We start from the raw sequence: 14,108 nt of genomic DNA, 5'->3' as shown, positions 1-14,108 counted from the left end.
AATCGAGTTTTTTATGAGATGCATTTTTTTGGAAAAAGTGCATAATCTTCTCGGAAATGCATTAGTGCATTTATTTTAATGCATAGATTTGAAGGCTCTGTACTTCTCTATCGTATAAAAAAAGATTTATTCGATTCCGATGATAAATAAGCATGCGCAAATCGATTGAAATTGAATACGATATTTTTTTTTTGTTAGTCTGTTTTCTGAAAGTGCATCTTTCAAGTACGTTATTGATGCACCTATGCATCTTGGGGGGAAAAGAAAAAATAGGGGTAGTCTTATTTTGGGCCTAGAACATTATCCAAGTATTTTGATGTTGTTTCGTTACCGGTCACCCGGTGCCCTGCATGATTTGAGGTGGAATCAGCCTTAAGTAAATCTGTTAAAGGTGTAAGGCCACCGTTACTATCCGTTGGTTCCGTAAACGTTCGCCAGACGGCCGCACGCTCTCATCAAGGATAATCATCCACATTTAAAATACCCGGCCGATGCCTCCCAGGAAAAGCAGGCTAGAGCATTGCAATATCCCTTTTAAAGGGAAGACGATACTCCAAGCCACGGTGACTAGGTGATTTCGCCCTCTCCGCCGCTTTTACCGAGTCTTAGGGAGTTGACCCTCTGACTTCCCTCTTGAGTGCAACCACTCACGTCGTCATCTAATCGGCGGGCAAGCCTTAACCTACCGTACCGATTCACCCCTCAATCTGAGGGTGAGGCAAACCCGAGCCGATCAGTCTGCCATGAGTCGTTGCCACGTACGATACCGATCCTCGGCGTGATCACGCTCTCTTAATTAGGCACGCTTTACCGATTTCTGAATAGTTGACAGCCGGTTTCTTTTCTTTGTTACAATGTCATTCCAAACGAACGATAAATGATTTATTGTTTAATAAAGCATTGATTTTTTTTCATATACACTACCGTCCATAAAGATTTGCCATCCCCTTGCTGAAATCATCAAAACTTTAGAGTTTTATGGCTCAGTTTCTATAAAAGCTAGAAAATCCTGTAGGGTCTCATTTGAAAGGTCTTGCCAAGACCTTTCAAATATTGTAAAACATAATTGATTTTATTTGATTTTTGTACAACTTGTGACGTCATAAACAAATTGTTTTTTTTTAATTTTTTCACATCAACTTCGACCCCGATTTATTTATATAACGGATTCTACGATGGAAAAACTGTATAAGCCATTCGATAGAGCTTTCAAAATCCATATCCGGAAAATTTTTTTACCTTTATTTTTTATGAGCTATATGGTGTTTTATACAAAAACAAAGATTTTCAAAAAATGGGTTGTATTTTTTTTATTTTCAACTCTAAAGAAAAAACTCTCAGAAGAAAAAATGTAGTATTTTGCAAGAGCTATCAAATGCGCCACTCAGAATTAATCGGAACCCAAATATTCTACGTGGTCATTCAACCTATATGTTGTACATATTTTGGTGTACTACAGAAGTATACAGCAGAATAGTAAAATTCATTGTTAAATTTCCCCGCATGTGCGTCGATCGCAAATCCTACATAATATCAGTCACCAGATAGATAAAACAGACATATCAAAAATATATAAACTTATATTTCGCATTAAAGAACTTATATATATTGAATGGGAAGAACTAAATAATAATAGTCTTAAGGAGAACAGCATCAAAATGAACATACTAAATTTATTATTGCGCATAACTTTCTGAAAATTACATCCATTGAACTGAAACTTTTTTCTTGTAATAGATCTTTATTTATATTATCACTCTGACTGGTAGAACATAAGTGTAACTATTCTAGTCAAAATTCATAATCTCATTATATTAATGAAAGAATTCTTTACTATTGTTTATTATAGTAGAATCTTTTGTCTAGGAATCAGAGAGTAATGCAACACAGATAACTTTAGTAAATGTCAATACCGATACAGCTGGTTCATTCAGTTGTGAAGTCTCTGCCGATGCACCTTCATTCCAAACAGAAATAGTATCGGGGATTCTAAATGTTGTTGGTAAGTGACTATAAAATGTTTATATTGTAAAATAATAAGAGCTTATTATATGATTTTTTAAAATATTACAATAAGACTTTTAGTCATTATTAATCAGTGTTATGACGACTCTTGTTGTATTCGCGCGATTTGCGTTCGTGCCGAATGGGTATGGAGAAAAAGAGAGAAGAGAATTTGGGGTTTTCCAGGAGAACGATGATTACCATTTCCCCAAGTTTGTCACGACCGAATTAGCAAAATGCAGCATGTGTTTGGTAAACATGCAGCGAACTCATTGCTCGGAACATAAACAGAGATCATCGAAACTGTCCTCAGGTATCTGAAGGAAGATGACCCAGGTTTCGAAAGAGCTGCGATGGGCCGCTTGACCAATGTCAATTAGTTATATTACTGAGACGTTAGAGTGGTGATTAGTTGGTGAGCTTCCACACAGTAAAAATTATAAGACAAGCTCACAGACGAAGTCCTACTTCCTGTGGGTATTTCAAAGTTTACAGTAAAGTGCCCATCGGATCACCTCTTCTCAATAAATATTAGTCAAGGCTGCATTCATGGAGTTATGTTGACGTCATTGCGTTAGAGACACCTTCACCAACTGTGCGTCTAATTATAGTTCTAGCTGTTAGACGAACGTTTTATTGTTAGTCTTAAGATTTGATAATTTGCGAGTGCATATTATAATTCTGTATCGAGGTTAGTTTGTACATCCTTAATAAATAAAGTGGTAGAGTTTAAAGGACTTTTCTCCTACTTGTGACTGAGGTTTTTCATATCGACTGAACTCTGCTTCTTTCTCTACTTTATTCATTTGAATATTTATTTATAATATGAACACAAATTTCCGATTCGTCTCAATGTTACAAGCTTTTACCCTTGTAAAAAAAAATTTATTTAATAGAATATAAATTATTATTCAATCCAGCTTATCGGAACAGGAATAGAATGTGTTTTTCCATCCAAATACGCGTTCTTAAACATTCAAAGTTTCAAACTGCTTTTACATTATTAGTTCAGCTCAGATACTCAAACTTTATCCAACTAGTTCCGAACTTGAGTCAAACTTTCGACTGATAAAACTATTTATTGTCTTAATACCTAATTCGCTCCACAATGGAGATAATCATGAAGACGAAAATAATGTTATTAGATAGATATCAGATGAAAAGTAGTATAATTATAGTCAATATTTTTTGTTATGAATAATAATTTTAACAGAGAAAGAGAGGGAAAGAGACAAAAGAAAGAAGAAAGAGAGTTGCGCGCGCATCCCTGCACCGAGTTTCTGGGCAGTTGAGGCAACGCTGTTGAATAGGCCGTCACACGTACCATTTTTTGAGAGTTTTTTTGGTATGTGTTTCCTGTGCCCTCGCCGATTGTTTGGTAGTTATTGGATACGCGCCCAGTGCGAGGTATTTGAGTGTTTCTTGTGACGTCGACTGGGTCGCATCCAGCCAGGATCCAACGTAGTTCCGTACCGATGCGCGTGGGTTTCCGGCAAGGTGTCTCAGATACGCGCATGCGTGAGCGGCTATTGCCGACAATTTTGAGAGAGAAAGAGCGTCATCAGTGCCAGCAACACTAACAATACCAACAATTCCAACAACACCAGTAACACTAACAACATCAGCAGCACCAGCAACACCGGAAACACAGACGCTCCAGCACATACATACACGTACGCATCAAATTGTGTTAAATCACATTTTAAAATACTTTAAAATATAGTAAGTGTAAAACATGCGTTACGTGGTTGTGTGGAAAAATGTGGAAAAGTACGATTAATCTTACGGATTGATAGTTAGGTTGCGATGAAAATTTGAAGTGGTTCTGTAGTCATTTCATGAGTGCACGTGCGCAGTGCACGTCATATACCTATGATATCCGTAATCATAGCTTGAAGCATAAGTTTGAAGGAAGACAAATTTGCCTCATGGTTTGTCCGAAAGTTTACTTGAAGTTTCGGCGCATGGCTATATAGTAAAATAATATCTGAATCGTCAATAAAATCATTATCAAATAATAAAACATGGAACATGAAAGATTCGTTGATGAGCTACACAAACCAGCATGTCGTAATTATCCACGTCAAAAATTTGATATACGCGTAATAGATGATACGTGGCAATCTAATCTTGTAAATATGTAAGGGTATTCAAAAGAAAACAAAGGCTTTCGATATCTATTATCTATCATTGATATAACTTAAAAATACGCTTGGATAATTCTTATAAAACAAAAGGCTGATGCAGATGTATCTAGTGCAATGGACTATGTATTAAAAAAAGGACACACTCCTAGAAATCTCTACATAGACAGACGCAAAGAGTTGTACAATTCAAGTTTTCAGAATCTTATGACTAAATATGAAATAAATTTATATTATACCTATAGTAATCTTAAGAAATTTATTTGTGAACGTTTGAATCGTACGCTAAAAAATATTATGTGTAAACAATTCAGTCTACAAGAAAATTACAAATGGCTCGATTACCTTATTGATTTATTGAAATCTTACAATAATCGAAAATATCACACATACACATTACGATAGACATGAAGCCTAAAGACGTAACTAAAGAATATAAAATTCAAGTATTGAGACGACTCTTTTACGACTAACATAGTTTCATCAAGAAACTGAAATTTCGAGTAGGCAATAAAGTACAAGTAAGTCTAAAAACATTTTTAAAAAAGAATACTCTCCTAACTGGTGTACAGAGGTTTTTACTACTCAACGAGTTGCATATATAAATCCTGTCACATACCACTAAAAACATTACAAAGACAATCTAATTATTGGAGTATTTTACGAGCAAGATCCATAGAAAGCTATGTATGCTGATGTTTATCTTATTGAAAAAGTTCTAAGGAAACGTGGCAATCAAATATACGTAAAATGGTTAGGATTCGATAACACACACAAATCATGGTTAGATAAAATTTTATACACAAGAAATAAAATAAATATATGTAAAATAATTTTCATTTAAATAAATGTCATAGTAAAAAATAAAATCTTCTTATTTTTTCAATGGCAAGAGCTCCAACCTTCGCTCTCAACTATCAGGTACGTCCACTTTGAATTCATCTCTTGTGAATCTGTTAAAACAAGTTGAAACCTGCTTTAATGAAAACATTTGTGACTCATTTACCTCTCCACAAAAAAATTTAGTGTCAAACATTGAAAAAAATATTTAATTACATCAAGTAATGAATTTAAATCTATTGCATCCATGATACTATGAAAATAAATTATATTTTTGAATATTCTCTCTTAATTCCATATAAAGATCAAAATTGTGGATAATTACTCTTGAAATTCGGTGAGGTAAAATAATTTGAAATTCAAAATCAATTTTAAGAATTATTTCAGAGTTCTCTTGATTTATATTTGTTATTAGATATGTTTGATCTTCATACAACTCATAAAAATTCTTTTCAGGAAGTAAGTCAGACGGCTTCATTGTCAATTTATTTAACATGTCAAAGACCATTTTTATAATTATTGAGATTTCCAAACTGAGAGCAAAAAATAGGAAGACACTACTTCTTTTAAATAATTCTTAAGACGAAATGAAGTTAGTCGAAATGCATACTTTTTTTAAAACGTAAGAACCCCACTACTCAGCTTTTCGAGCCTTTGAAACCACTTCCTTCTTGCTTCATCTCCCCATACCACTTAGATTTCTAGTTTGTTAATTTCAAATAATGTACAATGATTATTATTATAAGTTCAAGAATATTATTTATCAATATTATACGTCTGTCCCAAAAGTATCCTACCTACGTTGATATCTTTGTGCGGAGAGACTCAGGCGACCTCTGGAGGGTATAAATGTCACCAGCAGCTTCTAACCTTCTCGTGAGTAGCTCGAGATATCGACGAAATGCCATAGTTCCCGCGTAACAATAATTGAAAATACAGTGTGTTAAACATGAGCTTATAAAATAATTTTGCAAACTTATTTGTGATTTGTTTTATTTTTTCTGTATTCAAATTTACATAAGGTTTGAGCCATGATGATCAGTTAATTTCTAAAAGGTTATATATCTTTTTCAATTTCCATCCGCATAGAAGTACGCGCTTTAATGCTCCATAGTGAATGACACATCGTTTTTTTTCTTATAGCGTTGTGAAAAGTTTTTTCTGTATTGATCCGGGATGGATACCATATTCAGGACATAGAGGTAGGTCTTTATGATCATCATGCAGCTCTTTTGGATACTCAAGATCTATTTCTAAAATATAATCGACCTCATTGTTATTGGGAACATTGAAAAAAACAGGCTCATCAATCTTAGAAACCTATTTCAATCTCTCATATGATAGTGACTGTGTCATTGCCCTTCAGTATAGGTTATTAGTATCAAAATGCATCAAAATTTTGCTTTGCTCCTCTTCCTTGGATTCTGTACCTATATATTTATTAGTGGCCTTTAAATATCTATTACATTTAAATTCTATTACATAAATATCTATATTCATTGAAAGCTCAAGCGAAATACCTGTACATTTTAACATAGCATCACATGTTAGTTCAAATTTAGTGTACTAGTGTGCTGGTTCTAGTTCGTATGTTTTCATACGAGTTTTACGGAAATTCTCAAAAACATCTGTTTTCAAACAGAGATCAGAATACTGGCCTAAATCATTGATTTCAAAGGTATTTCAAACATTTTGTACAAGCTCGTAATCGTTAATTGAAATATCGCTATCTGTTAATTGACTATGGAATTCATCGAGGAAAGGTAACTAATGTATATCGTTTCTTATTTTCAGAAAGAACAGTGATTGCTTGCTCAAAGTCAGGTTTAATAGAGATTTCAGTTATAATAAAATGTGAGTTATATATATTAAAGTTATGAAAATTTTCAAGTATTAAATTCATATTTTTATATTTTAAATTGCAACTATTGTGAACTGCGCCTCTAAATTTACCAGTTAAATGACGGTAATTTCTAACTTTTCTTTCTCCGTCATTAAAAGTTTGATTACACATACAATACTTTCTAGCTTTGTTAAATTCAAATTCATCAAATCAACTAAGAACCATTTCTATTATACACTTGTTTTAATTCAGCTAACAATATCTTAAATTGGTTTACCAGTCAAACTACTGGTGTTTTATCTTCGTCTTTTATTTTTCTATATGATTTGAACACTGATTTGCTATCATCAAAACTACATTTTACATAAAAACCTGTGATGTTAATATCACCTATTATTTATTATTTTACGAGGGTAGTCCGATAAGTATACTTAGCCTTACCGCCCGATGGCGCCACTCTCGCAAAAGAAATATTCTATCACATAGTACAACCTTCTCGATGGTTACTGTCAAGATTTCAGCCAGATCGGAGTTGCGGTTTATTTTTGAGAGCGTGTGAAAGCAAGTGTGTCCGTTGATTTTTGAAAAATGGAAAAAGAGCAGTATCGGTCGGTGATTCGATTCTTGTTTTTGGAAGGGAAATCGTGCAGCGAAATCAAAAAGCGCTTGGATGCTGTGTACGGTGACTCTTCTCCTTCGACGGCGACCGTCAAAAATTGGTTTAACGAGTTTCAACGTGGTCGCACGTCGATTTTCGAAGAGCCACGTCCAGGTGCTCCGAAAACGGCTATCACGGAGGATAGGCGATTGCGATCACGACGCTCTCAGGAAGCTCGATTATAATCCGCTTAGCAAAAACATGGATGATGCACATAGTGCATCATATGGCCAGCCGCGAGGCTGGCCAGGTCACCTTGTGCAAAAATCTTTTGTCAAAGCGACGGACAGTAATTGTCTTCCTCAACAGAAAGTGGAGACTTCTCAAACAAACACTTTGTTGTTTTGGGAGAGGATGTCGTAAACTTCTCTTACCTGTACGGGCATAAGCAAATGCAAATGCTGAAGTACAAAATGCGTCACCGATTGCCCTCGACAAGCAACTAATGCTAGTCGACCGGAAGTGAATGCAATGTGTATTTGAACGAAGACTTGCAATCACATGTGCGGATGTGTGTACCTTCACGTGGTGGGGCTGAAAACGCTGTTTCTGTAAAGAAACAGTAGGCAAAATACACAACGCTCGCCCCTAGGGCAAATGACCAATCGGCTAAACGACAATAAACAACACGGACCATGACAGCACGTGGTGAGGTGCGTCCCGTAAACGCCCAAACATTCAACGTGGAGTCTACCGCACCCCAAGAGCTCAACTCAAGCCCAGAAAAGCCAAAATCCGGGAATCACTTGAGGGGAAATCTCTTGGGATTGTGGTACCACGCGCCCTCTTAGAGGACGGGAGACCGCTCCTGGAGCTAGTTGCAGAGGACCAATTGTCCCGGCAATCCGAATCTAATTCGGATAGATAAGAAATTACTCCCTATCGACTGGCAATCGGTAGGTGCCACTATTGTGGGTAAAGAGTCGTGGCCGTGGTCATAGCAGCCACCCAAAGTTCTTTGCCTCGAGCTCCAGGAGCTCTTCTTTGCCCGACACTTTTGTGTGAGAAAACACAATTTGAACGCTAATCTTGAACGCTAAAACACCTGATTTGAGCCTGGATCTCGGAAATTGATTTGAATGAGTGGCATGACTGGCACGAATATTGAAAACTGCCTGGGGAGTCGCCTTCTTGGCTAGGCGAGTCCCCGCCCCTGACCCGAGTCAGAAAATTAATCGAAAGAGCAGAGATCAATATCAGCGAGTCATAAAAGCCTTCCATGGAAAGCGAAATCCGAGACTCGTGCAAAATCAGAACACAACCTTTCGAATGACGAATACCCACCAGCGTGAGCGGGGATGACTGAAACGCAATGGGAAGACATGCCCCGGCACGTCGAAGCGATGGACTTGTGAGTCGTGGGAGAAATCCCTTAATACAGGTACGCAGGGTGGGATGTATTTCGAACGCGAGCCCAGGAGGGGAGGCTTAGTTGGTTGATCGTTTTAGGAATCTTCCTCTAGCTGTCCTGGCTGAGTCTCTCTTCTGACATCCTAATCTTGGGTTGGCCTCTGCGGGGTAGTGGTACCAGATCAAGCAAATCTCGTAAGATTTGTACGCTGCGCGCTTCCGACGCAGTAGACGTTGGGGCAACGTCCCGTCGCGCCCAAACCGAGGGTCAAGCCTTTAGTTCCGCTCTCCTTGAGCGTCGAACCGTGAAAAGATCGGTACTCCTTTCGAGGAGGTCGCCGCCTTAGATTAAAAAGGTTCCGACTCGCTGTGTGCGTCAGGGATGTCGCAGCAAACTTGACTTCCGGATCTCCAATAATGTTTGAAAGCAAAGAAGTGAAAGACAGTGGGCTATGCCAACCTATTGGCGCCCAGAGAGAGGGGTGGTAATGTTTATTACGCTGCGCCACCCTCAAAACGGAAAAGTGTGAACAACACACATACACTAACTATCACGGAGGATAACGTGACAAAACTTCACGATCTCGTATTGGCAGATCGACGATTGAAAGTGCGTGAGACAGCTAAGATCGTAGGCATCTCAAAAGACGGCGTGGGTCATGTCCTGCATGAAATTTTGGGCATGAGAAAGCTGTCGGCGCGATAAGTGCCGCGTTTGCTCACTCCGGACAACAAGCGCAACCGTGAGACAACTTCACAGCAATGTCTGACGCTGTTTAAGCGCAATCTGAAGGAGTTTCTGCGTCGTTTCGTGACAGTCGATGAAACATGGATCTACTGGTTTACACCAGAGACCAAGGAACAGTCGAAACAGTGAACTTTACCAGGCGAAAATGCTCCGAAGAAGGCGAAGACTGCCCCATCGGCCGGAAAGGTGATGGCCACCGTTTTCTGGGATTCACAAGGTGTGATTTACATTGACTACCTGGAGAGAGGCAAAACGGTCACAGGGCTGTACTATGCCGAATTATTGGGCCGATTGAACGTCGAATTGCAGAAAAAACGGCCCCATTTGGCGAAGAAAAAAGTGCTCTTCAACCATGACAACGCACCGGCTCACACCTCCGCCGTCGCCACGGCCAAATTGGTCCAATTAGGCTACGAACTGCTGCTCCATCCACCTTATTCTCCAGATTTAGCCCCGTGCGACTTCTTTTTGTTTCCAAACTTGAAAAAGTCACTCGCCGGGCAGAAATTTGAGTCGAATGAGGAGGTAATCGCTGCCACGGAAGCCTTCTTTTCAGACCTCGAGGAAACGTATTTTTCAGATGGGTTAAAGAAGTTGGAGCATCGCTGCACCAAGTGTATCGAACTGAAAGGAGACTATATTGAAAAATAAAACGCCACTTTTCCAAAATTTTCGTTTTTCTTTTGTAGGCTAAGTACTTATCGGACCACCCTCGTATTCGTACTCTCGTGGTCTATCGTGTTAATGAGTAGAATTCGTTTTAACTTCGAAAATATTTATGAATATTAAGTTTGAAATAAAATTAGAAATGAAATATCTATGATTATTTGAATTGGGCTTAAGAAAAGATAGACTTTACCCTAGTTTCTCATGGTGTGAATTATCCCATAAGTAGAGCTTAAGTCTTTCTTATAAAAGGATATAATTCAGCCCAAGTTTCTCATAGCGCGAAATGTTCTATGAGCCGAGCGTAAATTACAATAGAAAAGAAAGGAATTGCTTAGTTAATCACTTGAGAGAAAGAACTTAGGTAAAAGTCAAGTTTCTTCAATTTCGAGCACTCACGTTGCAAGGCTAGGAGAGAATGCTATCCTGTGAAAAAATCAGCGTATTTATACATTGATTTTCCTATTTTATTTTCTTTTATTTTCCTATAGATTTTCCTATCCTATTTTCGCAGGACAGCCCTCTTCGAACTGTTTACGCAAGTGTACGAAATCACTTTCTCTTGTTTACAAGAGAATAGACAGCAATAATGAAATTCTAAAACATGTAAAATTTACAAAAGTAGATATGGATTATTTAAGTAAATTTACACTTATCGCAAAAAGTATTGTCAAAAGTTATTAACTAATAAAATTAGTTAATATAATAGCACAATATTTAGAATAAAATAATGAAAGAATTTTACATATATTAATAGTTTGTCGCTTATAAAAGTAATTCCAGAAAAGAACTACTTAAATTAGTTAATAAAATTTGAATTATAATCAATTATCGTATTTTTGAAAAATTTTATAATGCAAATAATAAATCAGTTAATTAAAATTAATAAATTATAAAGATGTCGTTATGTACAAAATGAACGCTTTCAATTCATGTACAATTGTTTGTTTAAATAAATTATTAATTGTTTATTTATTAACTAAGCTGTTATCAATAAAACGAATTCTAACTCATGTTTCTCAGATAGTTATCTTGAGCTCAGAGTATTCGTTTTATTGTAATAATTAACATTTACAACGTAATATAATAAAAGGTCATAATCTCGTTGAATAATCGTTTCAATCGATACTCTTTCAAGAGTTTCTCTAAAAAAATATTATTCTTCTCACATTTGTCTCATGACTTCGGTTAAAAAGAACTTGATTGAATTGTTATAGCGTTATTTTCAATGGCATCGAGACTTAAATACCAAACTGGTGGAAGTTGTGACTAGTCTCCGATCAGATAAATACGTAATCCAAAAAAGGGTAAATTTGAGGATTGTGGCCTGGCTTATTTGACGCTTTTCAACTGGCTGTATTTCCCTTAAAAATGGTCGTACTGCAATTTTAAAAAAAGCGTTTTAAAGGTAGAAGTTTCTAGTTTTGAGATCTCATAATCAACAAATTTTTCAAGCAACATGTTCTGCTTAATCCTCATAAATACCAAAAAAAATTTTTTTTGTGAAATTTTTTCAATTTTTTTTTTAGTCTACGAACTTGGAAAAAATTTTTCTACCTCAGCCACTATATGGATAGGATAACTTGTTTATTCAGCTTTAATTTGCATTTTTGAAAAGTTTAATACTCCCACCTCTCGCTGAGATATCGAACTTTGATTGGAAAAGGATGTTTTTGTCTTGAACCATCAATATCTCAGCAACCGCTGATTGCAAAAAAAAATGAAGGTAGGTTTTGAAATCTTGAATAAATTTTATGAAGAACAGAAACTTCTCCCCCATTCCACAGTTAGTGTATGCGTTGTGCACACTTTTCCGTTTTGATGGAAGCACAGCGTAATCAAACATTACCATCCCTCTCCCTGGGCGCCTCAGGTTGGCATAGCCCACTGTCTTTCACTCCTACGCTTTCAAATCCTTTGGACATTCAGAAGTCAAGTTTGCTACGTCATCCCTGACGCTCACAGTGAGTCGGAGCCTTGTTAATCTAAGATAGCGACCTTCTCGAAAGGCGTACCAATCTTTTCAAAGTTCGACGCTCAAGGAGAGCGGAACTAAAGGCTTGACCCTCGGTTTGGGCGCGACGGGATTTTAGTTGCCCCAATGTCTACCGCGTAGGAAGCACGCGGTATACAAATCTTACGAGATTTTCTTGACCTGGTACCACTACCCCGCAGAGGCCAACCCAAATTGGGATGTCAGAAGAGAGACCCAGCTAGGACAGCCAGAAGAAATTTCTAAGACGATCAACTAGCTAAGCCTTTCTTTCTGGGCTCTCATTCAAAAATATCCTACCCTGCGTACCTGTATTAAGGGTTTGCTGCCACGACTCACAGGTCCATCGCTTCAACGTATCGTGGCACGTCTCCCCATTGCGTTTCGGTCATCCCCGCTCACGGTGGTGGATATCCATCATTCGAAAAACTTGTTTTCCGGTTTTCGCTCTGATTTCGGATTTCGCTTTCTATGGAATAGCTTTTGTGACTCGCTGATACTGATGGTTGCTCTTTCGATTTAATGTTTTTGACTTTTGGGTCAGGGGCTGGGTCTCGTCTAGCCGACAAGGCGATTCCCCAGGCATTTTTCAGTATTCGTGCCAGTCATACCCTTCATTCTAATCAGGTCCCGAAATCAGGCTCAATCGGGTATTTTAACTCGCGTTCGAATTTTTGAACTTCAGAATTGAATTCGAAAGTTCAATGTACAAAAATTATTTTCAAAATTCAAGCTTTAATAGCTATTCAAAGTTCAAAAATTAGTTTAGTCATTGTTCGAGTTTTTGTCCTTTGGTTAGGGACCTTGTAAGAGGCGGCGTCTTTCTACCATAGTTAGTAACTATTTTTCTACGCTTTTTCTTTGTTATAGGTGCTCCCTCCCTGGGCTCTATGACTTTTTTAACAAAGTCTTCACAGACTTTGTAGATTTTCCTGCTAGATACTAGGGCCGTTTCAGGGCAAGACCATGTGTGGTCCTCCTCTTCAACGGCCTTTATTAATGGTTTTCTTAGTTCCCTTAATTCTTCGCAGTTAAAGAGAATATGACTTTCGCTTTCTATTTCTCCACAACTACACAGTTGGTCTTCGCATAATCCTCTTTTATAGAGGTATGACTAAAAGGCACCGTCTCCAGTCATGAACTATACTGTATAGTGATTGGCATTTATCCATTTCGTCTTTAATCTGTCCTTGATTACTGGGAAATAGCAGTTCTCCTGCGATCTGTGGCTGACTGCCATCTCTCCTGCCATACTCTTTCAATTTCATCGTTGATGAGTTGTATGGCTTTCGAGATTTGTAGTCTGCCAGATCGAAGTTCCTCCGAGTTTATTCGGATGCCGTGCAGTGTCATCGATTTCCCTTTCCTAACGCAGTACTTCGCAACTCTCCCGTCGAGCTCGAGAGCTATTGGTCGGGTGGCTGCAAGAACGTGCGCCGCTTCGTGAGAGATCGATTTGTAGGCTTTTAGTGTTTTGTAAGGAACTAATCGCTGTAATCTTTCTAAGGCAGATGGCTGTTTGATATTTGTTCTTTGCCACCAGCCCACAGCAGCGTATGTAACTTTCGATATTAGGAAACCATTGTATATCTTTTTCATAGAATTGAATTTTAGGCCGCAGTTCGCTTTTGCTATTTTACTTAGCTCCACGTAGGTGTTGCTGCAGTCTTGAACCACGTTTCGAATGTGTTCTTCCAATCGAAAGCCCTTCGAAATCGTGATTTCTAGGTACTTGACTGTTTTTTTCGTTCTAATGTTGTCTTTCCCAATTTTGACTGTAGGGCTTCTATTCTCGTTTAATTGGCCTTTTTTCCATATTAGTGCTGACTTTTGCACTACCAAATTCATTTTGTCGGACCTGC

General features: G+C 37.7%; 1 protein-coding gene across 2 annotated transcripts in view; it reads left to right on the top strand.

Moving 5' to 3' along the window:
- LOC131663380 (muscle M-line assembly protein unc-89-like) overlaps nucleotides 1-14,108 on the top strand; it is a 418,894-nt gene that overhangs the window by 221,996 nt on the left and 182,790 nt on the right. For both annotated transcript variants that reach the window (XM_058933757.1, XM_058933756.1), the window contains exon 3: nucleotides 1,867-2,002. In XM_058933757.1, coding sequence (XP_058789740.1) covers nucleotides 1,867-2,002 — 136 coding nt within the window. The remainder of the gene's footprint in view (nucleotides 1-1,866; nucleotides 2,003-14,108) is intronic.

The sequence above is a fragment of the Phymastichus coffea genome, unplaced genomic scaffold (genome assembly GCF_024137745.1).
Source record: "Phymastichus coffea isolate CEN01 unplaced genomic scaffold, Cenicafe_Pcof_1.1 PCOF00034, whole genome shotgun sequence".
NCBI lineage: Eukaryota > Metazoa > Arthropoda > Insecta > Hymenoptera > Eulophidae > Phymastichus > Phymastichus coffea.
Note: the sequence above shows the minus strand (reverse complement) of the source record. Positions and strands in the feature narration are given on the sequence as shown.